This window comes from Apiospora aurea (genome assembly GCF_038362705.1).
Source record: "Apiospora aurea strain CBS 24483 chromosome Unknown utg000005l_segment0_segment0, whole genome shotgun sequence".
In the NCBI taxonomy this organism is placed as follows: domain Eukaryota; kingdom Fungi; phylum Ascomycota; class Sordariomycetes; order Amphisphaeriales; family Apiosporaceae; genus Apiospora; species Apiospora aurea.
Window position 1 is genome coordinate 3848730 of NW_027117392.1, and position 27226 is coordinate 3875955.

Sequence of the window (27226 nt, forward strand, 5' to 3'; positions counted from 1 at the left end):
CATTTGGATGAGCTGGGGGGGGCCTGGGAGGAGTATGTATTTGTTATGCTGCTGCTGCATGGCGGTCGGTACGTACACGGCAGTCATCGGCCCTCTGTGGCCTGTCCGCCCTGAATGTTACATGTGTGTAAACTGCCGTGACCCAGACATGCAATATCTATGTACTTGTGCTCAAATAATCACGAAGGAGGCGGCGGCGGTGATGGCAATGGCGAGGAGGAGGAGGAGGAGGATGATGATGATGATGATGGAGATGACGACGGGTGTTTTCCCTAGGTAGCTGATAGCCAGGGCCTGTACGGAGTAATCTCGATCAAAACGCCGAGGCCAAACCATCACCTCGCACTACAGCCTTCAAGTGCCTGTCTATTGTCCCCCAAAGATGACTACTGGCAGTACAGCCTGCGCAGGACAGCTAGCAGCAGGCAGGCGCTATCTATCTATCGATTGGCGCTTGCGGGGGTGTGTTCAATCAGAGTCTATTCAAAACATCCGGCTCTCTGCTTCTTCTTGCTAGAGGCCGATCAGGGATCTCCTAACCGCCCGATGGCCATGACCATGCCGCCACAGGTGGGAGAGCTTCTCTTGAGATGAAGAGGAAAAGCATGCGAGTCACGGGCCCGTCCATCATGACGATTTGCGCACCCCCCGGCGGTAGCCAGTCAGTCAATCAATGGGCGAGAGAGACGGCGGTGGGGCAAAAGTCAGCAGCCACACCCTTTTTTTATGCCCTTTTGCACTTCGCACTTCACACTTCACTGACTGACTGAGGGAGTGAGGGAGTGTGGAAGTGTGGGAGTGTAAGGGAAATCACACGCGCACGCCCTGTCGCTCTGCCTTTCTTTTCCATCCGTTTTCTTCGACCAGGGCCGAAGCTGGGCGTTGGTTGGTGGAGGGGGTGTTATTAGCCGTGCCCAGATTCACCTCACTCGCACACTTTCTCCCTGCCTTTTCCCTTTCCCCTCCAAAAGCTCCAAGCTTCTTGTGAGTGTGTGAGTGAGCCGAAGGAGAAGAGGAACAACATGGGCCCATGGACTGACTGTCTCGCTTTCCCAGCCGGGGCGTGTCAGTGGCACACCATCTTGGCTGCGAGTGGACCACTTATTTTCGTGTGTCAGACATATCCCTGCTGTTCGTATATTGGCTAAGGCGTCACGAATTTCGGTCCTTGCTCTTGGGCTGCACATCCTTACCACTCTAGTGGACGCCATTGCAGCAACAGGATCCAGTCCTTGGCTTCCACCCTCCCTTGCTCCCTTTCTCCTACGGTTCCACTGCGCCCAGGCCGCCCTCGCCCTTAGCGGCACCCGATTTCAAGAATAGCGCGCAGACGTAGGAGGGTGGATCATGGGAGAGGGCATGTACATGGTTACTTGGCTACATTATTAGTTGCGGCCAGGGTCTAGCAGGTAGGTGGCTCCTCAGCGTCCTACTCATTGTGGGTGCTGGCTGCTGCAGACTCAGGCTAACCTGGCCGGGGTCTGATTGAGCCACTCAAACACGCAAGACGGGGCCCTGGGGCCCTTTTTGACATGCGAGAGGGCGACTGGGACTGGGACTGCGACGGAGAGAGAGAGAGAGAGAGAGAGAAACTCAAGGCCGTTTCGCTGGTCTGTGTGTCTGGGAGTATACCTGGGTACATCGCCCTCCGTACCCAAAGGCTATCTCAATATCTACATCAACCTACCCCGTCGCATCTTGCTTCGACATCACTTCACCTCACTCCCTCATTGCCGAAGCATCCCCTCTCCGACCTCACCAATCTCCTGGAGTTCCGCCTCCAATCTCGTCGCCCTCACCTACCATTGATTCTCCCAACGCACGCCTTACCTTCCAGACCTTCCTTACTCCCACCGGCGACACTATACCCGGCCTGCCTGACCCGTTGACTCGCGGTCACCAACTTTGCGATCCAAGGACATACTACTACTACCATCCATACCAGGCCACTTTTAGGATTCCAGCCCAGGACTACTCTTTTTATTTTGGTTGAGGCGACTGTCGTAGCAAGGCCGTTTCCTCTTTCCTACAATCTCTCTGTCTCTCCCGTTGGATTTTCAAGCCGTTGGTTTTCTCGGGACCGGACCGTGTTCCGACCTATAACATGCAGCATGTGCCAGCGTACGGATATCCCACGCCACCGGCATCGCCGTCATACGCCCAGCAACCCTTTGCCATGCCGCCGGTATGCCAGAGCCAACGATACACCCCGATTGCACCCGAGGAGAGGCTAGGGAAGTTCCTCGGCGACAGCCTGCAGTTAATAGGGATCCTGGGAACGGGAGCCTACGGTGTTGTCTACTCCGCTATCGATATCAAGACCGGCATTCGATATGCTGTCAAGACATTGAGCAAGTTCAACTTGGACGGGTCGCCGCTGGACCGACGGCAGGTGGCTTTCCAGCACCGGGAACTGCGCTTACACTACCTCGCCTCGGCGCACCCCAACGTCGTTTCCATGTTGAAGATTGTAGACGACCCGGACTGCACCTATGTTGTCCTGGAGTACTGCCCCGAGGGAGATCTTTTCTTCAATATCACTGAATGCGGCCAATATGTGGGTAAGGACGACCTGGCAAAGCGAGTCTTCTTGCAGATCCTGGACGCTGTGGAGCACTGCCATGCTCTGGGTATCTACCACAGGGACTTGAAGCCGGAGAACATCCTCGTGTCCAATGGTGGAGAAACCATCAAGCTGGCCGATTTCGGTTTGGCCACTTCATCAGACCGATCCGAGGACTACGGCTGTGGATCGACGTTCTATATGTCGCCAGGTAGGACCATCCAACCATGCTCTCGCATACATGCTCCCGTTTGGATGTACTAACCTTTTCTCTTTCTCGCCTACAGAATGCCTGGACCCTTCCTCTAGGAGACCATTCTATTTCTGTGCCCCCAATGATGTCTGGAGCCTTGGAGTCGTGCTCGTTAACCTTACCTGCGGCCGCAACCCATGGAAACAAGCCTCTTTCGAGGACTCAACCTACCGTGCATTTACCAGGAGCCCGTATTTCCTTAAAACTATTTTGCCATTGTCGGATGAACTGAACGACATCTTGGGCCGGATTTTCACCCGCAACCCGGAGGACCGAATTACGTTACCCGAACTGAGAAACTGCATCCTCGGATGCTCTCAGTTCACCATGCAGGCCCCGAGCGCTGCTCAGCCTTGCTCTCGGCCTGCCTCGCCGGAGCACATCGACTACGCTTGTGAACCCGCTGCCGTGGACGAGGACGACTTCAACAACTACCCATTGTCGCCTGCCTCTTCGGACTCAGATGGAGAATCCACCTGCTCGTCCGACGCCGGGTCATTGATCTCGAGTTGTTCGACCATTGATGAGTTTGACGACGATGAAATTCCAGAGGACCTTTCCTGCCCTGAGCCGGACATGTACGATCTAGAGGAGCCGAAGGTTTCATTTCCACAGGAGTTCGTGCCGCAATTCCACAACCTGGCCGCGGATGCGTGCCAGCCATGCCCATGCCCGGTCACTCTACCAAACCCGGTTCCCAACCTTTGCCCACCGGCTCAGGGGAAGTTTTCCCATTTTCCTTACAACTTCTGGGATGTGATCCACCGGTACAGCCAACCGAACCCATACCATCACCCGGCGCCTCTTCTCAACTTGCAAGGCTGCTATTAGAACTTGGACTCCATTCGCAGCCCGTCTCGGGCTAAGGCCAAGTTCGCACTTCCACATGGCTTTTCTTCGACGCAAGTGTATACTTCCTGTATACCATTATACCATATTACCATTTTCTGGACTCAAGCCATGGAGTTTCGAGGGATCTACACCGTCGGTCTTTTAATTACATCTTCCCATTTCTTGGATTCCGCCCTGGACATTTCCCGGATTTTACCATATTGGGACTCTGATATTCTTCGTTACGCCTTATCGGACCAACCAAAACCAAAAAAGCCTGGGACTTTGCGCATTTGCGCACATTCGGATTGTACCTACTTGGACACAAAAAATTATGTCTTTCTCTTTTGTTTTTATTATCAGCGCGGAGTTGGTGGATTGATTGGTTTCAAGAGCACAAAAGATCTGGGGAGCCAAGGACTTTGCTTTAGCGAGCACGGGCAGAGCCACTGCATTGTTACACGGCGCACACTGCTCTTGTTTTTGGATGGCCTCTTTTTTTTTTAAACTTACAACTGTCATCTTAATTGCTTGCAGCGGGGGGCGCATTTAGACGGGGGGAGGAGTGGCCCATGATACCTTCGCTTTGGATGATACCTTTTTTCTTTGGATCTTTACAAAGGATAGGCAGAGAGACCTGCTGCGTCATTTCAAACGGATTCTGGAAATGGAGCCGGGAGGATTTTACGGGAAATACGAAGTTTAGATACAGCCGGGCGGAAAGCCTGCATGCGCCGAGTCGACTCGCGCGCAACTATACGTTTCTACGGTGGTGGTCACCAGCAACCAGGACATGACATGGTCCAGGGTTGGTGGTGACCCCTGGGATTGAGGTCATCGATGATAGACACTTCATTACCCAAATACACAAATATACAAGTCTGGGCAACCAGAACAACAGTACCAAGCACTTCCTGACTGTTTCCTCTTTTGCCTTTTCTTGAATGCCCGTGATTCCAGAACTTCTTGTCTTGACACTCGTCATTTTCATTTGATGTTGCTTGGTTTCGATGGGTTGTATCGGATTGACAGGCAGGCAGGCGGCAACTGATTGGGCGCACGCCCAATGCGCCACCCGCCTTACTTTTTTCGCCTTGGTCACAAGCACCGGCAGGGTCTGTCGCCATGCCATGGATGCCGGTCTTGCAATTTGCATTACCCTCCGATCGCTATTCCTGGCGAAACTCGCTCGCGCTCCCCCAGCCGTGCTGCGTGCCGTCGTCCCGAGCTGATGGATGGGATAGAGTTCGTGTGATATGGCATGGTAGCAGTAGTTGCTCCGCAATATGATATGTTATGTCTACATTGATGTGGCTTACACATACTCGGTGCTAATCAACCTGAGGCCTGAGGCCAGAAAGGTAACCGCCGCTTCCTGGGGTTACATGTTACATGGGCCATGAATGGGATGTGGTGAGTGAGTGAGTAGGTACATGGTCGCCAGGCCCGGTGGGCTTGCTCATCTATCGTCCCGAAACTGCCGACCACCCTCTTCCTCCCAAAGCATGGATTTCCTCCCAATCTGTACCACGTCTCTGCTTACCCACGCAACCCCCCTTCCCAATAATTTCGACGATCCCGTCAGACTGATTGCACCGCAGCCAATCACGAGCGGAGCGCTATGTATATTACTGCACTAGCCCCAACACAGCTAATGTGCATATGAGATGAGTGAATGAGTTGCCTTTCCCCCTGTACGGTGGCGCTTCCGCTGCGCCCATCGCAACTTGCGGGATGCGTCACCTTCCAAGGGAAAAGAAACCGGGGAGAGAGTGTGAGGCGAGGAGAACGAAAGAACGAAAGAAAGAAAGAAAGAAGAAGAAGAAGAAGAAGAAGACCCAGCCCAGCGGGTTCAGCCGGGCGCGGCACAACATGCCATAACGAGTCCAGGCCTGTTCTTTTTTTTTTTTTTTTCGTCGCCCCTTTCCTGCTTGCTTGCCTTCTTTCTTTCTCGACGATGCCCAGCAGCAGCACTGCCTGCCTGATCGACGAACTATAGTACCGGATGCAGGAGAAAAGGGCCTCGACTCGACGTGTAAGCCGGTTGCGTACGTATACTACTGAATGGGCGCATCTGTTTGGCTGATATTGGCCGACCCCCGTCCCGTTGCAAAGCACAAGCTACATACATGTACATACCTAACCTGCCTTTGGCGGTGGATCGAGATAGGTACCCGAGAGTGGGTGGGATATGCAAGGTGACCAAAGACCCGAGAGCAGGAAAAAGAAACGACTGTGACCGTTGAACATGCGGATCTCTCTCTCTCTCTCTCTCCCTCACTCGCTGCTACGGCCACAACTGCTACGGCTCCTGCTAGTAGTATTGCTCGCTTGGCCATGGCTGCTAGTGGTCCCTTTTGGTTTGCTACTACTGTACGGAGGCTTGCAGTGCATCGTGGAAAAATAAAATAAAGAAGAGCGCATACAGCACAGTTGCGGTAGCAATCTCACCATACCCACTTTCTTACTAAGTGTTGCTGGTCAGGTCAGGCCAGGCGCAAGTGACCCTGTATTTCCTGTCGTTTCCTGCTTCTGGCCGCGGACTGACTCTGGTCAAGTGTGTTCGCTCGGGTCCAAGCGACAGTGGTTGATTTGGTGATTTGATAGATGGATGGAGTTTCTGTTGTACGTGTAGGTTCGAGACAGGTAACGACTGGGGCCAAGACCCCTCCAAAGCTGCAAAGGCCCAGAAAAACCAAGGCTTGGAGGGGAAATACTTGTACATACTTACTTGTACAAAAAGCCGGCTCCACTTGCCATGCATGGGATGGAAACAGGGCAAATAGAAACATGTTTCTTCTATCCACCTTTTTCCTCTTTTCTTGTTCTGTTCTTGCGCCCCCCCCGCCGCCCACCGCCCGGCTGGCCACCCATGCCATCCATGCCATCCATGCCATCCATGCGATGCGACGTGACCAGTTCTTTCCCTTCTCCTTCGGGCTGAGATCCTAATGGAAAAAGAGGAAAAGAAGAAAGCTGAGGGGCCGCTCTGATTGGCCCGCCCCGAGCTGGGTGCGGCACACGGCGGTGAGATCAGGTTCGTTCGTTCCTCGTCTCTCTTTAGAGGGGCGAGCGAGGGGCACCGCGCATCAAGCCCCCCCGTCTCCATCTCCATGTTGCTGGTTGCGTCGATGGAGGATGGATTATGCGTTTTGTCCTGTTCCGTCGTCTTCCACCAGGGCACTAGACTCTGCTCAGACTCTCTCGGACTTTTCGACAGACTTTCTTGTCCCACGGCATGTACCGTTGTTTCGCTTGCTCAGCCCCTCCTGCCCGCCTCCCTTCCGGCTTCCACCTCGTTGGGTAGAACCCACCCGATGCCGAAATTGTGGTCGGCAGGCTGTTGTGATGGAACGATGGATCGCCGAGTCACAGCAGCAGCGAATTCCAGAAAACCCATGTCCCTCTCCAGATCCATCCTGGCCGAGGGGCATGGGGAAACGTCGGCTGAGGAGCATAAGGGGATGATGGCGGTGAGCCGTGTGGTCAGTCACTGCTGCCTCTCCCGCAGTCACGACCCTCTGCGCCTCTCTTTCTTTCCCTTCAGTCTCGGTCTCGGGTCAATATCGCCATCTCTTGTTCACTCGCGGTTCGGGGTTGGACTATGTCATTATGCGCTCCTACTACATGCTCTACTCGTTCGCAGCAGCAGCAGCAGCAGCAGCTAGCCTGCTTCACGTAGTACACTCGTTATAGTATTGGACCACCGAACAAAGTAAGGCTAGCTCTGTCGAAGGGCTGCGCCGGTGCAACGCGGCGGAGGGGATTGAGGGTTGAGGGGGGATGGTGTGAAGAGATGGGCTGGGGCCCATCGGCCGCGGGCGAGACAAGGCGTGCGCGCCATTCACTCGGGGGGCCACTTAGGAATCGGCTTGTCTGCAATAGTTGCCCGTTCGAGCCGCTCTAGCATGGAAGCCGGGCGCAAGTTGGACCAGGACTCCAGGAGGATCCCACCACCACCAACACACACCCCCCCCCGCCCATTCGCGTGTGCCGACTTGTCTCATCCCCAATGCGTGTCATTGTGTAGCTGGCTGCCCTTTTGAGTCCAATGACTGGACGGGATGGGGTCGCGACTGGCCCGGCCTATCATCGAGTGCCGCAAGGTGTCGAGGTGGGTGTGGGAATGGATGGGTGTGGAGAGTGGCTGCCATGACGTGGAAGGCCCCGATATGGCGCAACGGGTCGGTCATCTCAGTCCAACGGCCGGCGGCGCCCCTCATTGGCTGGCCTGCCTGTTCGAGATTTCTCCCTGCGATCTCTCGCGGCAGCAGGGCCAGCGTACCGGAAAGGCAGCCGCCATGGGTAAGCACAGAAACCAGCTGATGCTAACCGACTGCAGGTCATCTCGATGACCCTCATCCATCCCCACATTGCCTCCATCGCGGTGCGCCAGGCAGCGCAGCCCTTCACAGCAGAATAGTCCGAGCTGCATCTGGCCAACCAGATACTCACTGGCCTGGAAGCAGTCAATCTGCAGCGCAGGCAGTTCCCACCCTGCAGACTACGCACGGCACTTCATTTCAGACGAAGAGGTCGCTACTACTACGCAATACGCCGGGAATAGTATAGGACCATCAGCTCACACCTACAGCGTAGGATTCTCCTAGCTCATGCCGCTCATGCCATGGGATGGGCGCCGGCAGGCCTTTACCAATAGGCATTCAACCATTTTTGCGCTGGTGGAACACGATGCAGGCCGCAAGACTCGTTTCATGTAGATGTGGACTTGGTCAGGTTTGCCTTTCGTAGCATCTAGACGGGCTTGGCCTCGACTGAGTATGCGTGTACTCTATTATACTTTCCTGTCATCGCCCCTAGTGACGAACTCTGATGCGGCTTCTAGGCAGAGAGAGGCAAGAGCAGGAGTCGCCAATAGTGCGACGTCGTATGTACAGTAATATGGCAATCTCCTGCAAACCGGCATTGCACATGCCTTTCCGTCGAGTCCGCGATGCAGGCGAATGGATACCCCGTGGCATAAGTACCTCGAGGATTGTGTATACTTTGGGACAAGTGACGCTGACAAGAGGCCTGCCTAGCTTGCCTGCGTGCATTGCCGCTTTCAACGGTTTCTGAGCTCATCGCCTCGTAGAGCCAAGACAAACACTCGACTCATGTTCTGTTACACTATGGCTACTCACCATCAAGACTGGCCTGAAGCGTAATCGCATCTGATAAGCGGCATGCTGGCGCATGGTACTTTTCAAGGCATTAGAGTTTGTTATCTTTGCACTATGCTGTGATGACATAATACTAATGCCCATGCCCTTCGTCAGCGGCTCACTGTGATGTGACTAACACTTGTATGGGCAGACAGCATCCACATGGTATACTACTTTCGATTGGGCTGCGCAGTTATGCAGCAGCTTGACTAACTAATGAGCCACCCGAATGAGGCTTCTGAGAAGAACACGCCGTTCTCCCAGATGAATATGCAAGTAGCAAGCACTACGAGCATGTGGCGCGGCTGAGAGGGAGCATGTTAGTCAGTAGACCAAAGCTAGGGTTTGGCGCCGGGGCGAAACCACGGACCAATCGAAGACCCCCAAGGCTCCCATTTCTGGCAGTAGCTGTCATGGCCAACACGAAGGCCTCTTCCTTCCTCCCTTATTCCCTACTAGCTCTGTCCACTACACGAAAGCGGGCTGGAGGAGTGACGAAGGGGGCAAGCAGGCGCTTGGCGGCTGGGGAGAGAGAAGGGTCCTGAGAGGTTCAGTCAGCCTCGTGTGAATCATCCTCGGCCATCATGCGCACCCGCCCGGGCAAGGTTTTACGTGCTCAGCTCGGCCCAGCCCAACGCCCAAGCCCCAGCTTAGCCCACTAATTCCCTTTCGTTTTTCTCTTCGGTTTTGCCTTCTCGAGGTTGTTCGAGAAGGACATGGAAGCCACGTCTAGGTTTTCTGAGGCGCGTGTGCGTGTGATGTGCTCATGTGTTCATGTGTTCACAGACCAACACGAGAAAGCTAGCGATTGGGCGTTCTGGACTCTCTGGGCAAGAGCGAGAAAAGGGCGATACCGACACGCTGGCTGCTCGGTGTCTCAAAGGACCCCCGGGTCACGTCACGCTTTCGAAACATTGTCCCATTTGCCGGGTCCCCCCACCTGCTTACTACTCATGGCTGTCGTCAGGGGCGAGATGGACAGCCAGGTGGCAGGTGGTGTTCATGGCGCATATGCCAAACATGATCTACCGATTTACCTCTAGTCCAACACACGCGCGGTTGGAGGGGTGATGGTCGCAACTATCTTTTGCTGTTTGGCTGAGTAGTGTGTGACTTGTTTGATGGTCGTCGGTTGAGTTGGAACCGACTGCGCCCGCGTGTCTACGGTACGCGCTGAATCAGTCATCATCTCCGGGCCAGCAGTGAGGCTGTGGTGTTCAGCTCTCCCGGAGATAAAAAGGAAATTATCCTGTTGGCATCGATGGGACTGATTACCGACTACTGTAACCGACCCGACCGCACTGATACCCCGAACTGACATAATTCGGCGGATCCTTGCCCGCCTCGTCTTTCTACCTGTGAGTAGTTAGTCCTGTTGCTAGCACCGAGGCCAGCTCGAAGGTTGCCATTTTAGTCGTCCATCTAATTGTTTTAGGTGCTTGCCGCTTGTCTAACAAATTTAGGAATTGCCTAAGTTAGCCAGCGGCCTTGCGGCACCTCCTATCCGGGGCGCCAGATCAACACCGCCAGTCGGCCCGTGGGCTTGACCACATCTCCGGGGGCGTGTTCGTTCGTAGCTCGGTAATGATAGCGTATTCTTATTTTCTCCTGACAACTGGCTGGGCCGGGTTGCCTGCAAGCCCACTTTCTCTCGCTCACTCATATCTTCCTGGGCCCACGGAGGCTGAGTGGAGCGAACGCTCGCCCTGTTTCTTTCTCAGCGATACGCGAACCTGTTAGTTTATTACATGAATCTCGATTTAGCGAAAGTTAAAGATAGATCTCGCGGTCGGTACGGCCTTGGCGGTTGGTTGGGCATGGGCAGTCGTCGTTGCCCCCTGTCGGGACACGTGCGTGTGCGCAAGACCTCGTGTGTCGAGAATGAGCCGGACAATACGGATGGCTCCGTTTTGAAATAGATTGGATCACCGTGATACCGGGTTTCGGCAATTGGAGTTATGTGCGTGAAGTTTGCTACTAGGCGTGTCCGACTTGTCCTTGGCTGTGTCAAGGTACGCTCATGGTATGATGACGACAGGTACGATTGTCCGCGAGATGTTTGGATACAGGCAACATACCAACAATAGGCAGCCCAGATACCAGAATATGAAGCAATACAGATGATTGAACATACACCCTTTCAGAACGCCAGGCAGTAGAGAGCATAGAAAGCCTCGAGTAGTTCCCTTGATAGATTCGGCCAGGGGCAGACGATGACTGCCGTCCATCTCCTTTGCAATCCCACCTCCAGCGATTCGCACAGGGAGGTGGACCAGGAATTGCATCGTGAATACTTTTGGTTTTCTGGTGTTTTCCATTGGCTTCATGAGTCTTTTCGTATCTCGTCTGATGTAGGATAACGATTCCGCTATTCGTTGGCACATCTCACAGCTGTTACGTTACCCCTGAGTGTGCTCCAAATGACACGCTCCAGGGGTGGAAATCTTGACCTCACCCGCGTGGGCCGAAAGAATGAAGTGCCCCACGCGATTTACTGATATGCAAATGGATGTATGACCAACTTGAACACTCTTACCGCAAACAACAGTGATGCGCAACATCTTGGCTGGGCCACACCTTTGGAGCAACGATGACGGAATCTGCATCGACACCGTCTTGTCTCTCAAAACACCCAGCACGATGCTCCTACTTTGATAGCAGGTAGTATCTCGTAGAACGCAGTAGTGCTTGCTCAACATCCGAGCGCCATTGGGCAGCCAGCGTCGCCTAAACAGGAAGCTAGCTCTCGATCCCGAGATTCGGAAGTCCCTAACACGCGCACGCGGTGTCGGAAGATGTGTGTGTCGCTTTCAGGCAGGGCTATGACTCGCGAGGCCATCTTCGAGGCGATCCTAGACATGCACGAGTGAGTGCTGATCCTATTGTCGTCGTAGGCGTTGGTGTACCGGAAATTTCAACAAAAGGGGCAACCTGGCTGGAAACGGCGTGGTGCATGTTTTTGGTTTGCATAGGTTCATGGAATCAGCTGCAGTCCTAATTTAAGGGGAAGCATCGTCCCCGTCACTTACGCGTTGGCTTTCGCCTCCATGCGGCTGTGTTCTAGCAAATATCAGGCAGAGCCGACATTCATCAAGATCGATGTCTTCCAAGGTTCAGCACCAGAGGTTACGGGATCCGACGATGTTCTACATTTAGAGCGCTCAAACATTCTGTTCACGATATTGCAGCGACTTAAGCGTCTTACATGACCAAGAGTGTAAGTGTGGATGCATATTAAAAGCAGATCCGAGGGAGACCGATACAGGCGGTGCTGTTCAAGCCAGAACCTTTATCCTCTTCCGCCCTGGCTGAGTCAACATCCCTAGATTACGTCGTCCCCGCCACTTCTGTCTCCGACTTATGGCTTACCAAGAGGGGTCTATATCCACTCCGAACCGGAATTATTGACCATCCTCTGCTTCCCGGGTACCCCGGGCTCAGAGATCACAGGCTGTTTTGTCCAGGCCAAGGACCCTTCGAGGTGGGGGACCCTGGCGCTCCCATTACAAATATGATCAGGCAGCAATTCCAGGCGGTCGAGGTCGAGGTCGAGGCAGAGGCTAGAAACGCTGCTTTGGGGCTTTTGTGCTTGGAACGATAAGAGGGAGAAGGCGTGTATATCATGTCTTTCCAGAAATGCGTGAACAATAGCCAAACTGCCATCGGTGTCGTTTCCGTCAAGCCCTGACCAGCCCCTTTCTCAACCGGAGCCCGCCTAGGCCCTACTGCATGTACGTGCCCGGAACAGGTGACCACAAGAACGCTGCTTGCATGTTTTCCATGTCGGCCCAGTTCAGCGCCTCCTGGCTGTCCATGGGCGACGTAGTCTCTGTCGTGGCTACCGGTATCGTCGTAGGATCGAATGCCATCGTGGGTGGGAAGAAGCAGGCGGGCAATAGCATTTCAGGGCTTTGGGAGGGCGACATGTCCATCATCATACCGGGCCAGACCGAATTTCCTGGCATGTAGGGGCTTCCGGTATTGGTGACGATGGTCTCTTGTGGTGACTTCGCAAGCGTCATCCCGGATAAATCGGCGGCTCCCCAAGATGGGTAGAACTGCTGGGCGGCTGCTGTATGATGTTCACCATCTTGACTGGCGAAAGCCGCCGTGTGCGAAGCGAGAGGCTGGCTGTCAGCGGTGGGGACTGTCGTAGCCGAGCTCTGAAAAGGGGCTAAAGCTGGGGGTTCTATGAGCGGGACCCCCTGTGGTAGGGTTGGGTATAGCATAGAATCCAACGCGGATATGTCCAAGGCCGGCGGTTCGTCCACCTCGAACGGTATCTGCCCCGCGGTCTGGTTCCGGGCAACCAAAGGCACGGTGGGCGGAGAATTAGACCACGGCCAGTCGTTCGACCAGCCAGTGGCCAAGTGATTGTCCTGCTCTATCTGTCGTATGCGTGCTTGGTTCCTACGCGCTGTTCGACCGTAGGTGTTAGCCAAATACAGAGGGATAACGGATGACCGGTCGGAGGACAGGCTCGACCTCGCCATGAGATAGGTAATCGAACCGTGGAGGATATGTCACCTACTCCGGAACCGTCTTTGAGCCTTGCGGTTCAATTCACGACGCCGCTCCAGGCGCTGCTGGTTCCCCAACTCTGGATCCTCCACCTCGAAAGTGGGAATGGACATGATATGATGAGTGAAGCGAATATGCACACTAGTGGCTTCGAAGATGTTGCTGCCAGGGCTTGGTTGCTTGGAGAAAGCTAAGACACGGCCTAGAGAGGACCAAGAAATGCGAAGCCAAGGATGCCAACAGCAGTGCCAAGCGGGCTTCCGGCCATATAACAGGTTGCCTGCCCCTTTAGCCCTGGGCTGATCCGCGTCTCACCTTACCCCGTCTGCAACTCTCGTATCCGGCAGCGACTCAAAAGCCTGGCCGTAAAAGAGAGGGAAACCCCCACATACTCATGTGTATATATGCACACGACTGACTTCCCGGAGAAGCGGCAAGAAGGGCGACTTCACACAGGACAGAGAATCTAGCGTAAGGGAGTGGACGGTCACCGGCTGGAATGAAACCCCAGTAAGAACTAAGCGACTTGGCAGGCACGTAGGTACGCTGCGAGATGGTGTGTTGAATATGAGGGTTGGCCGTGTCGGGCGCTGGCAGTCGACCAGACTATTACCCTTTGATATCATCTAAGCAGCCGTTTCTTATCACCGCCACTTTCGCCCCCCCCAAGACCAATCTGGCAGGAGTCCCCGTTTTGGGTCCTGAGCAAAGAGGGGCAGACAAAGACCTGACGGACCTGACAGACCTGAAGGACCGGAGAACATGAAGAGAGGAGATAGATAGAGAGAGAGAGAGAGAGAGAGAGAGAGAGAGATAGAGAGAGAGATAGAGAGAGAGAGAGCCTGTATGTCAGCCGTACCCCAAACCATGTATAAATCCGGTGCTATATCTGGGGATATGGGGTGACCAAACGTGGGGAATTTCCGGCCCATTGGCTGAGCGCCCTCGGTGTGCTCCCAGGGTTGGGGGGTGTGCTGCAGGAAAAGCTTGTATGTACTTCCTATCCCGACCATGGCCATATCTTTGGCTCGCTCATGCCACTAATTTTCACCGGAAATAAAAACCCTTGCAGATCGGTCGTCAATGTGTCAATCTTGCCCGCGGTCGATATCTTTCCGACGCCGCGAAGTCGGTGCCCGACGGCCACGTCCTTCCACACGCCACCATCTTGATCCCGAGTATCACCCAGGTCTTTTTGGGTGCTTTCATGATCTTATCCCCAATACAACAGCCATCCTCCCTAGACACGCTTAGAACCGGAGCATTCCCCCAACCATTATTAAGCCGACTAAGTAGGTATATGATAAAGAAGGCGGGGTAGTTGGCAAATCAAAGCGCGTCTCGGGTTCCAAGATACCGTCCTGTAGGCGATATCAAACCAACCGCCGGCCGTCTTGTGGGCACATGGCCCCTCCTGTCTGTCATTCGGATTACTCAGTCTTAACATGCTCCATTGTCTAGACCGGATGTGTCAAGGCGTCGAGGGCATCCTCCAGCAGAAGAGGACTTTGGTTACAGCTTAGCCTTTCCGCCGAAGTTGGTATCTCGCAACACCCTCCGGAGCAACTTTCCACTGGGTGTCCGGGGCAGGCTGTCCACGAATACGACGCCCCCTCGAAGCTTCTTGTGGTTAGCCAACTTCTTATCGGACCAGCGCCTGATTTCGTCGGCCGCCACAACCCGCTCCTCCTCTCCTTCTTTCCAACCCGGCGCCTTCACGACATATGCCCGCGGCACTTCGGTCGCTAGCGCCTGTTGCTGGTCCTGCACACCCACGACGCAGACGTCCGCAACGCCTTCGTGACGTAGCAGGACTCCCTCCAGCTTCGCAGGTGCTACTTGGAACCCTTTGTACTTGATCAGCTCTTTGAGGCGATCCGTGACGCGAATGCATGTTCCCACGCGCGGCACTTTCACGAAAACGCCAATATCGCCGGTACGAAAGTAGCCGTCCTACGTGAAGGCATCCCGGGTTGCGCTCGGGTTGTTGTGATAACCCCTGAACACGTTTGGGCCCTTGATGCATATCTCACCTGATTGGCCAGATTCAGGATTTATCTCGCGCTTGGAATCATCGACGTCGAGGAGCTTGGCTTGTTGGTTAGGAAGGGGCCTCCCCCACGGTGCCTATGGCGGCAGGGTATTCTTTGATGGACTGAGCCGGGTTTGTTTAGCTAATACTTTTGGAAAAGCCATACGACGCCCGTTTGGTAAAGTGTGGTTCCGACTACGTACCATCAGGAAGACGCCGGGACTCGTTTCGGATAGACCGTAACCCTCGAGGATTTTGATGCCGTGCCGAGCAAGGAGGGCTTGTACTATGGCAGGGCTCAGAGGTGCAGCCCCTGATGTCATAAACCTGATCGACGACAAGTTGATACCGCCTTGTGACGGCAGGGTCGACTGCGCAAGCTCCAAGGCGACCGGAGGTACGAGATACACGATAGTGACTTTGTGAGCCTCTATCGTCTTGCAGAACAGCGGCAGTGTGTACTGTGACATCACCACGACCCTTGCGCGCTTGTAACATGCATAATGTAGTAGTATCGTCAGGCCTGTTCATACCCACCCCGCGTATTAGCATCTTGCTGAAGCATCGTTGCTTGCGCCTACCACGATATGATCTCATGGGGGAAATCAGTCGACTGACCGAGTATGTGAAACAGTGGCAGAAATGCAAGTACTACATCTTTGTGACTCATCGACGACACGACATCAGCCATGAGAATATTGGCGACAATATTGCGATGTGTGAGCTGCACACCCTTAGGAAGTCCCGTGCTGGAAAGCCCCATTACTCGTCAGTAACCCACAGGAACCTCGGCTTCCGATAAAAAGAAAAGGAACACGGCTTGCTTACGTTCCAGACGAGTAAATCAAGAAGGCATTATCCTTGCCGGGAATGTAGTCGCTTTCTTGGCGCGGCCTTTCGCCTCTGCCACGATATCCGAAAAGTGCAGTGTACTACCACGAGCACACGGGAGAAGTGACGGCAGAGGTGAGACAGAAGAGCGCTTGGCACTTGGCAAAACGATGACGCGGCCGTGAGCGATGCCCGACTTCGTAGCCGCCCTCATGACTGCAGGGAGGAGAGACTCCTGAGTGACTACCACGCTGGTCCCTGGGTCCTGCAGTTGATGCTGGAGCTCCTCTGTGCCGTACCCCGGATTCATCGGCGACACAACACCGCCAAGGTAGAGGGCTCCCCATACCACTGGCGCCATGTGGACTGTGCTGGCGCTGATCACGGCCAGGGTGTCTCCCGAGCCGAAAGAGAGTGTCGTCTCGAGTGCCCTCGCGAATCGGAGCGCGGCCGCTCTTGCCTCAGACGCCGTATAAGTCTGGGTGCCATCTTCGTTCGACAACAGCAGAGCCTTGTCTGGTACTACTTGGTTGCGTGATTCGTTTAGCCACCACCCCCGAGGGAAATGCCGGTGAACCCATTTGGGCCGTTCTAATGAGACACATGATGATGCAACAAAACCGACCGGATTCAGGCTGAGCGGTCTGCTGCTTGGCGTCGCCGCTGTCGTCGAAGAGCAGGTCCCAGATGCTCGCATCCGGTATATGCAACGGCGGGTACGGCGACTCGAGCACCATCTTGGGCAGGTGTTGGTTGCACGCGTTCGCTTGTGCGCGAAGGGTATCAATGCATGCGGAAGGCGTACCATCCAGGAAAATGCGCCCGCCTCACTCGGTACCGCTCTTTTACCCTCGTTTTCTTAACGCTGTCTCACGCAAAAGTTCCCTTTCTATGACAGGTACAGTCCCAGCAGAGAAGATTGGAAAGAACGAACGGGCAAATTGGAAGCGTGGGAGAAAAAGAAAGGAAAACTTTTTTAGAAGCAGTGCGGCTTGGCTTGGAGTAGCGTCATTCCCATGGGAGGCAACATTACGCGAAAGGGGAAGAGGTTACAACTCTTGAGAGAGCCTTGTACGGGCGGGATGTAAGCTGACTTAAGATATGCGGTTTTGGCTGCATATCCCTCGATCTTCCAGCCTGCCTGAAGACGCCAACTTGAATGCATTCTTGATTAATCAACGTTGAAAAGGGCCTCGGTACGCTCGGCGCAATGCCTGTGCTGCTGCTTGCTTCGTAAGTACTTAGGTAAGTAAGTAAGTAAGGAGGTTTTGTTGTTGGTGTGTTGAGAAATGACGGCAATTCCCCGCAATGCAGCTGTCAAAAGTACAGAAGATTGTCATGCCGCTTCTTCAGGACTTTTTTTTATTTGGCAAGTGCCCGTGAGACACGACGCACTTGTCGAGGAAACACAAGTCCCTGGTTGTTCTGTCCCTACATGCCCAACGGGAAGGTGCATACGAGGAAACGGGGCTTCCGTTCCGTATTACTCCGTTTACCTTCAAAGTTGAAGAGGGGGTGACGATTCGCGCTTCATGGACGACAGAGCACAAGAAATCGTCAAGCAGAGGGTTTTAACTCAATCAAGCCTTGAATTCTTGGTGTAGAGATATAGGAGAACTAAAATAGCCGAGGGAATCTTCCTGTCAATACAATAGAGATAAGAGAGAAAATGAAGCTACAGAGAACCTGGCCCCTTTCCTACCGCCAACACACATGCTCTTTTCCGTATACCGCTTCTCTCTTACTGCTGATCCACTTCATCCCAAGCCCATCGCACAGCCTCAAGTAGAAGGACCGATGACCACCGTGCCCGGACCCAACAGAGGCGGCCAGCCCGGGATCACAAAGTCGCTCGCCTGGAGGACGGTGACGACGTTCTGCATGATGAGTAGGATAGGGATAGGGACGGTGGTGGAAGTGAAGGCGCCATACTGCGACTCGAGCGTCGACAGCGCGGTCTGGAGGCCCTCGAGGGCAGCGTCATCACGCCTGGTCTTGGTCTTGGTGCTGGGCTTCATTTCGCCTCCGGGGATGGTGACGTCGGGGATCATGGGGCCACCCGGGACGGTAGCGTCCGGCACGAGGGGGCCGCCGGGGACGGTGCGATCGGGGATGAGAGGACCGCCGGGCACCGTCGCCTTCCAGCCGGGAACGATGATGCCCTGCGTCCCGAGGATGGTGACGATGGACTGCTGGACCAGGAAGATGTCGCGTGGCGTGTCGTCGCTCCCGCCGTAGGCGCCCTGCAGCAGGTAATAGAGCGCTTGCAAGAACGCCGTGTTGACGCTATCGCCGAGGCCGATGGTGTTAGCCCGCTTCGTTGGGGTCGCTTCCTCAAGTGTCTTCACGCTGGTGGCGATGCCGTACGACTTGAGGATCGCGGCCATGTCCTGGATGACGATCCAGTCGGCCATGAGCGGTCGCTCCCCATTGTATTTCTGCACGAAGGATTCGAAGATCACCCTCAGGGGTTCGATGTCATAGTCGGCTGCCGCCCGCTTGGTGGAAGGGGTGATTATGGTTATAGTACCATCTGTACAAGTCATAACATTAGCTAGCTCTTACATGTATGTATAGAATTCCCCATCCAGGGAATCATGGGTCAGATCAGACCACAGCTTGGGGATGGGTTTGCTTGGCTGGGTGGCTTACCAGGCACACTGATAATAGTGATCCCGTAGGCGGCCAAGATGTTCTTAATCCTCTCCTCGACAATGTAAATGTCGTCTGGTATTGGCGTTAGTGTATATTCGTATGCACGATATCCGAGAACGTATTTGAATCCATTCTCAGTTTCCAGACTGATTCGAAGCTCGAGTCGGTCATGTGGCATGGTGGAGAAAGGGGCAAGGACAGCAGACTATAGCTTACGTGGAGGGTTTGGACCATACTCCTGCATCAACTGCTCCAGCGTCGTCTCCAGTCCGATAAGATTGAACGCAGGGTCGCCGTATCCGCCGTCTCCGATGGTGAACTGCCGCTTGGCCTTGCCGAACGTGATCACGGTGCTGGTGCCATCGGGGGTCGCCACGATGGTGATGCCGTACTTCTTCAGCTCCGCCGCGATCTCCTTCAGCCGCCTGGCTACATCCGAAGGGGGGTGGCTGCCGTATTTCTGCGCTAGCGACTCATATTCGAGCTCCAGCGCAGTAAGCTTCTTCTTGATGGCGCTGGGTTCGCTTCCGCCAATTTGCGTCTGTCTCTTCTCGATGGCAGATGATCCTATCTCTATGGCGTCGTCAGAGCTGTCGTCATCATCACCACCAGGGAAAGCGATGATAGGGGTGGGCGCCGGCGGTCCGGGTGGCCATATACCCGTCCATGGATTGCCGATCTGGAACTGCCGCTCCTCCATGACAGGCTTCTCTTCGGGGATAGGAGAGGCCTGTATGAACGCCGCAAGGGCAAGCGCGGCGATTCCCGCTCGGATCATTGCGATGCGTACAAAGACTCTTGACTCGCCCTGGGAGGACTATTCAACAGGTCTCGAGGTACAGTAGGGGGTTGAAATGGATGTTTGTATGGTCGAGTATTATAGTTTGTAGCAATAGTCACTCAATATACTATACTCATCATGGAAACAACTATAATGTCCTTGTAATATCGACTCAGCTCGAACATGCATACTTATACATCAGCTTTCGGGCGTCTCCTCTTCACAGCAGATAACGAGCCACGGGCATACTACAGACCATGAGATTCTAGGCAATACTTCATTTAAGCTTAATTTGCAAATAGATGAGTCGCGATATCATTTGGTGCCAAATTTGATATACCCGGCGTCATTATCCGGGACGAAATCTGGCACTGGACCACTAACAAGGCCGTAAAGCTGCCCCTTACTCATAGTTCGCTGAAAACAGTTACTTCGTAACAGCAAATGCAACCGGGAGATGTCACCTTGTGCTTCTTGTACTTCCCTGGGCTGTTGAGTGATTTTACGTCCAGCTTGGCCAAGGAAGTTTGCAGAGATAAACCGACCCAAAACGACAATAACGGCTGTAGAATCGAGCTACTGTGGCAACTCGTCTAAACAGAGTTATTTTTGGCAACTCGATAGTGGAGTTGCATTGCTTCTGCCTGCTCGCTGCCATCGAGTCTGCATATCAGCAGATATCTATGCTTTTGGGCGAAGCTGCCATGAACGTACGACGTTGTCGTGGATAGTACCAAACATATCAGACGTATAATTTGAGCTCCGACCTGGCGACTCACGAAGTGGAAATGGGGTTCGCAAGGTTCACACCAAGAACCTCCTCTGGCAGATGGTTATAACCATATATGGTACCGACCGAATACTCATTGGCGTAATGTGTTGAACTTGTGATCATCACATCACCACTGGGTCACATATGGGATGACTCGGTGGCGTGTTCTGAGCCTATCTTGGCTTGGTCATCTCGTACGAATACCTGAAGCTGATGGTAAGTGGTGTGGACAGCACGAAGCTCACCGCCCTGTACAGCGGCACACCCATGAGATAATGTGCTTCTTTCTCGCCTCCTTGATGTCAGGGAGGGGCAGATAGCTAACCGGTCCGGTGGATCGTAGGAAACACTCCCATAAGTCCGACTCGTCGTACTTGGCGTTGTCGCGCGCCACGCATGTTTCTGGCCTTATCATCGCTAGGCAGAGAAAAGACAAGGTTGCGGCACGGCGCTGCAATCCGGCTTCCACAGGAACTGACCCCTTGCTCTCTTTTTGGAGCTGGCATCTGTTCCGTGAAAACCTGTTCACTTCAGGAAGGTGACTTTGGGCCCAGAGGATAGATACCCATCAGTTCGGGCTGGACCCTTTGGTGGAAGTTGCATCACATGGGTTCCAGGCACTCGGCATGCAGCCAATGCAGCACGCAGTATCGCCTGGCGTGTCCGACAAATGGACGGGTGGACAGGTGGACGATGTTGCAGTAACCAGTTCCCAAGAACGTGGCGAGACCTTTTCCAAGGTAACGCTAAGGGCCTCGATCGTGGTCGAGCTCCGGGGACGAAAAACGAAGGTAAGATGATAATGTCAGGGTGGTGTAAGTAGCTGCGGCAAGGCCTAAAGAAGGTGCGACCCGTGCACCAAAGCCGCTGCACGCTGCATCCAAAAATAGCCCAGCTCTTCGCCTGCCCCTCATCAAGGGAGGATCAATTGGGGAACCTCGGAGCTTGGAGAAGCTTCATCCCTGGGAACTTGGTCAACTCGTGGGGTTACGTCAGGACCATGAACAACTGCCACCAGGATTCTGCACACCGCAGCAGCCAGTCAAGTGGTTGCAAAGCAGCAACTTCAGTTCAGCTAGGCCCTTCTGGATTTGAGCCTATTCTCTAACCATGGCGGCTAAGTCGACATCCATCCTCCGCCGGGCGCTTCTCTATGGCAAGTCATCACAAGTCATCACAGCTGTGTGCAAATGGCATGCTACCCGGATACTAACGATTCTTAACTAGTGCCGTCCTCTTCGCCGCGCATGCTGGCCAAGTCTGTTGGGTTGACCTCCGACAACGTGACTTATGACCTCGAAGACTCGGTCACGCCCACCAAGAAGGCCGACGCCCGCGCTGCCCTCCGCGACCACCTCGCGGGCCTGCAGTCGCGCCCCAAGTCCATCTCGGAGCTGGCCGTGCGAATCAACGCCATATCGACGCCCTACGCGCTCGACGACCTGGCTGCGCTGGTGCCCTCGCCTCACCTGGACGCCATTGTCATCCCCAAGGTCAACTCGGCCTCGGACTTGACCGTCGCCACCGACGCGCTGCGCCGCTTCGCAGCAGACCGGCACCGCACGGCAACGGCGGCGAACCCCGTCAAGATCATCGCGCTGATCGAGTCGGCGCAGGCCGTCATGAACCTGCGCGAGATCTGCGCCGCGTCGCCGTACCTCAGCGGGCTGATCTTCGCGGCCGAGGACTTTGCCCTCGACCTGTCCATCACGCGCACGCCCTCGCTCAGCGAGTTCCTCTACGCAAGGTCCGCCATCGTGACGGCGGCGCGGGCGGCGAACCTGCCCAGCACCATCGACCTGGTCTGCACGTCCTACAAGGGCGAAGACGGCATCCGGCGGCTCGAGGAGGAGTGCCGGGGCGGAAAGGCCATGGGGTTCAACGGTAAGCAGTGCATCCATCCCTCGCAGGTCGACGTTGTTCAGCGCCTGTTCGCGCCCGGCGAGAAGGAGGTGGAGTGGGCCGTGCGTGTCGTCATCGCCGACGAGAAGGCTGCAAGTGCCGGCAGGGGCGCGTGGACGCTGGATGGCACCATGATCGACGCGCCAGTTGCTGGCAAGGCCAAAGCGGTGGTGCAAAAGGCAGAAAGCTGCGGCATGGACGTTGCGAGTCTCAAAGAGAAATGGAAGGGGCAGGAGCCAGAGTAAGAGCTTGTTGTGAGTGTGTCACGAGAAGCTGGCCATTTGTTGTTGGCACAGCCATAAATTACATAGGTATATTCCCCCGTTTTGTTGCTATGTACTACTTTCGGAGCGCCCGCCGTATGCAGTGCAGTACAATGTGCAATGTGCAATCTTGAATTCGCCGCAGACCTGACGATCTGCAATATTCTGTCAGGAGAACAGGAAGCGTGAACTTTCGGCATCCTGTATGCACATGTTGCTGTCATCTGTGCGTGCCCAATAGCAGGCATAGCATAGGGATCGATTTGATTAAAGTAACCAATACGTTTTGGTTACACTCGAGTCGCACCGAACGCAACGGTTTTCTGTTTTCTGTCAACCTGCCCTGTCGTACGAGCTCTTGCTCCATGCAGATGAGGATTGCCGGCTCGTGCTTGTCTCAATTACGTGTGGCCCCCCCCATGATGCGGTGGATGAAACAAACAGGGTCCTCCCTACGTATAAGTGCGCCACCACGGGCCATGCGAAACAAAAGCCCGGTCTTTGTAGACTCTAATACCACATAGCAATAATGGCGATCTTCCCCATCGGCGACGACTTCACGAGACATGAGAATTGGGCGTAGCGGGTTTCTATTAAAATTGAGAGAATCATGGAGAGTTGAGAGGTGAACAGACGCAAATAAACGAGTGTACTTATGTGTGTGTGTGTGTGTGTGTGTGTGTGTGTGTAGGTGCGGATGAGGCTTCAGAGGTTGGAAGTGTGCACTGTAGCTGTAGCGGGTGGTCTGGGCGGCAGTCAGCCCAGAATAGCATTCCCGTCTCGAGTCTCGGTCAGCCACTCGCGACGAGTTGCTCTTGGCCAAGACTCTATAACAGTATTTGATATTTCTGATGCACTTCTGTCGTCTGACGATGCATAATCCATAGAAGCCAGCAGCAGCAACACAGCCTCGTTTGCTCGTCTCGAGTTTTCTTGTCAACCTCATGTCGTCGGCACTACGAAAAGCCGGCGTCACCAGGTGCCGAACCCGCCAAGGTTTGCCAGCGAGGCTTCCTTCTGGCGTGCCTTGCAGGGGTCGACTGGTCTTCGATTGCAGCGATTGCCGAATGAATCAACAGCGTCAACAATACAGCATTGGCAGATTTTGGCTTGTGACCCTTGTGCAGCAGCAGTTTCTTCCACCCAAAAACAACAACCACACATTATGATTCGACTGGTCCTCCGACAATCTCACTCTGTATCCATATTATTAACCTTGGAAGCTGCCTACTTGACTACCAGCTCTTACGAATTTTGCGTGCATGCGCAGGAGACAGCCAGACAGCCAGACAGCCAGACAGCCGGACAGACATGCAGGAGGCTAACAAGTCACGCCCCAGATCATTGTCGTTCGTACGCTTGTTAGTCCGTCCGCCCGACTAAACTTGTCGACAGCCTCTCTCCTTTGGTCTCGCGTCAACCTTCCCTCGTTGAAACATCATTTCTTTTCTCTGGGCCAGATTGCCGGCCCAGGCCAGCCCATTCATCCTCGTCGGCCAAGCCTTGACTGGAGGCGAGCCAAGATGAAGATCTCAATGCTTGGTTTTGGTCTGTCTCGTTCCAGGTGTGCAGTCTTAGCTCCAACATGCCACCACCTCACCTCGTCAGTTGCTGGTCTTGTCTTTGCTTTCGACCCCTCCAGCCACAGAAGCAACCCCAGGTAGAGAGCATCAGGTGCAATGTAAAGTAAAGTATGCTCCATGAGCAATTCACCTCTTGGTATGAAATGCAGGCACCAATTGTCACGATTGTTTGTTTTCTCGACAAGGTTCCAGCTCTCTTCCGTCTCTCTTTCTCTCTCTCTCTCTCTCTCTCTCTCCCCTGCACCCTCCTCTTCGTTCACGTCATCTCATATCGTCCCTCACTTACTCGTGTCTTGCATCTAACACGCCCCGATCTGCGCAACCGGTCGACCCGGAGCCGCCACTCTCTTGTGCTAGTCTGAGCAGTTTGGGTATCCATCTCCCCTTAACTGCTTAATATACTTTGGATCTGCCGAGAAGTGTTGTTTCGAGTCCGATGAACTTCTCCTCCAGTCTACTGGAAAGGCTGGGGCTTCTGAGCGACCACGAGGTCATATTCCTTTCTTCATCTTGTCAGGCATTATGGCTTTGACTCTCAAGCATCTCAATGAGGATGCCTCCTTTATGCTCTCCCTAGAACCAATCCTCCCTCCTCACATTAGAGGGACGGCAGCGGCGCCGAAGCCCTATATCATCCTTCTCGATCCGTGGATCACCGGGCCGTCCAAGATTTTCCACTCCAAGATATCCGTCTCTACTCACAAAAACCCGGCCTGCATCAGCTCCTTGTCCGAGCTGCCGGAGCCGGACCTCGTCATCATCAGCCAGCACAAGAGCGACCACTGCAATGAAACAACGCTGCGCCAGCTGCCTAAAACTGGCACCAAGACGCAAATACTGGCCGAGCCGGCTGCAGCCCGTGTCATCAAGAGTTGGAAGTACTTCGACAGCGACAAGATCTGGACCATCCCCAAGTGGGAGGATCCGCGCACGACGGGAAAGTCGACGGTGGTCCGGGTGCCCGTGCCTTCTGTGACGCCCGGGGGCCAGCAGGGCGAGGTCACCGTGGCTTGGATTCCTCAGAAGCGCGACCTGGCATGTTTGCATAGTGCCATCGCCCTCACCTACCGCCCGCCGTCCACGGACTTTTTCACGCCACCGGTGCAGTACACTCTGGCGCCGCCACTTATCAGCCCGCCTGCAACACCGCGGTCCGTTAGGAGTATCGCGCCGCCATTTCCCAAGGTGCAGAAGTCTGCGTCCACGGACCCAAAGAGACGACCAGCTCCGCTTACACCACCGATCTCCCCAACAAGTTCGGTATACTTATCGCGAGCCGGTTCCACAGCGCTGCCCGCTTCTCCCACGGACTGCACCGCTCCCCCGCCCGCATACTCTGCATACCGGCCGTTCTCCTCCGCGTCTGGCACCATCACCGCCGCCGCACAGCACAAGGAACAAGGCAACACGACGCGCCCCCTCTCTCTCATCTTCTCTCCTCACGGCATCAACTATGCCCACCTGGTGCCCTACGCGTCCTCGCACCTTGTGTCCGAGGCGGCGCTGCCCCTGACTGCCCTGCTGCACTGCATGGACTCCATCTCGAACCCATGGTGGCTGGGCGGCAACATCTGCGCGGGCCTCCCGGCGGGCGCCGAGATCGCGCGACGACTGTGCGCGCGGGTCTGGCTCAGCGCGCACGACGGCGACAAAACTGTGCGGGGGGGCTCGCCACGGGCCTCCTGAAGACGCGCAAGTACGGGCGGGACGAGGTGCTGGAGGTGGTCAGCCCGGGAGACCGAGACGGTGGTGGCGGCAGCAACAGCAGTAGCAGTAGCTGGCACACGAGGACTGCAACAACAACCAGCAGTGACAGCACTATGCCGGTGGGGGACCCCTGCGGTTGCGAAGTGATGGAGGATAGCGAGCCGGGCTTCCTCAAGCGCGTGAAGAGCGTATCGGTCTCGAATCCGACCGATGTCTTTCGGCTCAGCAGCGGCGAGGAAGTGACCGTGCGCGGGGACGGTCGGGTGTGTAGGGTCGGTGTAGTTGGGGGTTGCGATCAAGGCCCCGCCGCGGCAGCTGCTCCTACCACTATCACTACTACCACGATGCTTCTGCCGCCGCCGCCGGCCGCAAACCCGATGTCAGATCTGAAACTCCCTCTCAGCGAGAAGGAGATATTAGCTAATATTCATCCGTTGGAGAGGGAACCCAAACCAATGGAGAAGGAGAGATTGGCCGAAATTCATCCATCGCAGAGAGAAATGAAGCCCACGGAGGAGATATTAGCCGGTATCCATCCATTGAAGAGGGATATTAAACCAACGAAGAAGGATCCAACGACCCGGAGCGATCACGTTAACGACCATTACTACACAACTAGTGCCACCACACCTCCTCACCTTCCTCGTCTAACCACGATGGCGCAAGAGAGCTGGGGGCCACAGAAGCTCTGTGACACCCTCTCGCTCCCCAAGATCACCGTGGATGAAACGTGACGTGAGATTCATGGGCTTGATGGCGGAAATACCTTCAAAATTGGTGCTCCTGTTCGCATTTGTTATGAAAACCATCAGGAAATGGAAAGTTACGAGAATGGCGTTTTGGCGAGATTTTTAGGGTTGGGCAACTGGACGACAGAACCGCTGCCAACACGCAGATGGAGGAGGGACTATTTTCCCTTCACATAATTTTCGGAATTTTCCTTGTTTTTTTTCTTCGGGCGTTACGCGAATGGGATACCCCTTTGGAGGCCAGGATACATACACACACACATATATAGCCTTTCTTGGGCGAACACACTACGGAATATGACATTCAAAGAAATAATGCTCACAATCGGTGGCATGCAAAAGACCTGGTGATTTCGAAGCCTAAAAGTCTGAAGACCCGAGATGTAGTGATTAAAATTTGGTAAAGCATCGCGGGTATAACTCATTACTGAAGCCAACTCCAGCAAAGCTGCTTCCGGGCCGTAAAGCTTCTTTAGGTCCCTACTATACTACTGCTATGCTACTTCAGTCGCTTGAACGCAAGCTGAAGCAAATTATCTCCTTCTTTTACATCCCATCCCTTAGAAGCCATTTGGGTCAAATGAAACCGATATATCTCGCCTCACTTCTCTGAGGTCC

At 54.6% G+C, this 27226-nt stretch overlaps 9 protein-coding genes across 9 annotated transcripts; 5 read left to right on the top strand and 4 right to left on the bottom strand.

The window, feature by feature from the left end:
- Positions 1 to 2104: 2104 nt before the first annotated feature.
- On the top strand, positions 2105 to 3647 carry PG986_007744 (uncharacterized protein; the record flags this gene model as incomplete). Its single annotated transcript, XM_066843966.1, has 2 exons — positions 2105 to 2774; positions 2851 to 3647. 2 exons carry the CDS (start codon positions 2105 to 2107, stop codon positions 3645 to 3647), a joined length of 1467 nt encoding a protein of 488 aa, XP_066700078.1.
- A 4064-nt stretch (positions 3648 to 7711) lies between these two features.
- PG986_007745 (uncharacterized protein) lies at positions 7712 to 8219 on the top strand (the record flags this gene model as incomplete). Its single annotated transcript, XM_066843967.1, has 2 exons — positions 7712 to 7952; positions 7990 to 8219. 2 exons carry the CDS (start codon positions 7712 to 7714, stop codon positions 8217 to 8219), a joined length of 471 nt encoding a protein of 156 aa, XP_066700079.1.
- Positions 8220 to 12534: 4315 nt separating this feature from the next.
- On the bottom strand, positions 12535 to 13446 carry PG986_007746 (uncharacterized protein; the record flags this gene model as incomplete). Its single annotated transcript, XM_066843968.1, has 2 exons — positions 12535 to 13229; positions 13344 to 13446. The coding sequence occupies 2 exons, from the start codon at positions 13444 to 13446 to the stop codon at positions 12535 to 12537; spliced, it is 798 nt and encodes a 265-aa protein (XP_066700080.1).
- A 1399-nt stretch (positions 13447 to 14845) lies between these two features.
- On the bottom strand, positions 14846 to 15835 carry PG986_007747 (phenylacetyl- protein; the record flags this gene model as incomplete). The annotated part of the gene is made up of 2 exons (XM_066843969.1): positions 14846 to 15286; positions 15569 to 15835. The coding sequence occupies 2 exons, from the start codon at positions 15833 to 15835 to the stop codon at positions 14846 to 14848; spliced, it is 708 nt and encodes a 235-aa protein (XP_066700081.1).
- A 374-nt stretch (positions 15836 to 16209) lies between these two features.
- Positions 16210 to 16933, bottom strand: PG986_007748 (uncharacterized protein; the record flags this gene model as incomplete). The annotated part of the gene is made up of 2 exons (XM_066843970.1): positions 16210 to 16787; positions 16822 to 16933. The coding sequence occupies 2 exons, from the start codon at positions 16931 to 16933 to the stop codon at positions 16210 to 16212; spliced, it is 690 nt and encodes a 229-aa protein (XP_066700082.1).
- Positions 16934 to 17977: 1044 nt separating this feature from the next.
- Positions 17978 to 19629, bottom strand: PG986_007749 (uncharacterized protein; the record flags this gene model as incomplete). The annotated part of the gene is made up of 3 exons (XM_066843971.1): positions 17978 to 18729; positions 18849 to 18923; positions 19068 to 19629. 3 exons carry the CDS (start codon positions 19627 to 19629, stop codon positions 17978 to 17980), a joined length of 1389 nt encoding a protein of 462 aa, XP_066700083.1.
- A 1885-nt stretch (positions 19630 to 21514) lies between these two features.
- Positions 21515 to 22551, top strand: PG986_007750 (Citrate lyase subunit beta; the record flags this gene model as incomplete). Its single annotated transcript, XM_066843972.1, has 2 exons — positions 21515 to 21560; positions 21632 to 22551. 2 exons carry the CDS (start codon positions 21515 to 21517, stop codon positions 22549 to 22551), a joined length of 966 nt encoding a protein of 321 aa, XP_066700084.1.
- A 2123-nt stretch (positions 22552 to 24674) lies between these two features.
- PG986_007751 (uncharacterized protein) lies at positions 24675 to 25838 on the top strand (the record flags this gene model as incomplete). The annotated part of the gene is made up of 1 exon (XM_066843973.1): positions 24675 to 25838. One exon carries the CDS (start codon positions 24675 to 24677, stop codon positions 25836 to 25838), a length of 1164 nt encoding a protein of 387 aa, XP_066700085.1.
- A 167-nt stretch (positions 25839 to 26005) lies between these two features.
- Positions 26006 to 26593, top strand: PG986_007752 (uncharacterized protein; the record flags this gene model as incomplete). Its single annotated transcript, XM_066843974.1, has 1 exon — positions 26006 to 26593. One exon carries the CDS (start codon positions 26006 to 26008, stop codon positions 26591 to 26593), a length of 588 nt encoding a protein of 195 aa, XP_066700086.1.
- Positions 26594 to 27226: the final 633 nt, after the last annotated feature.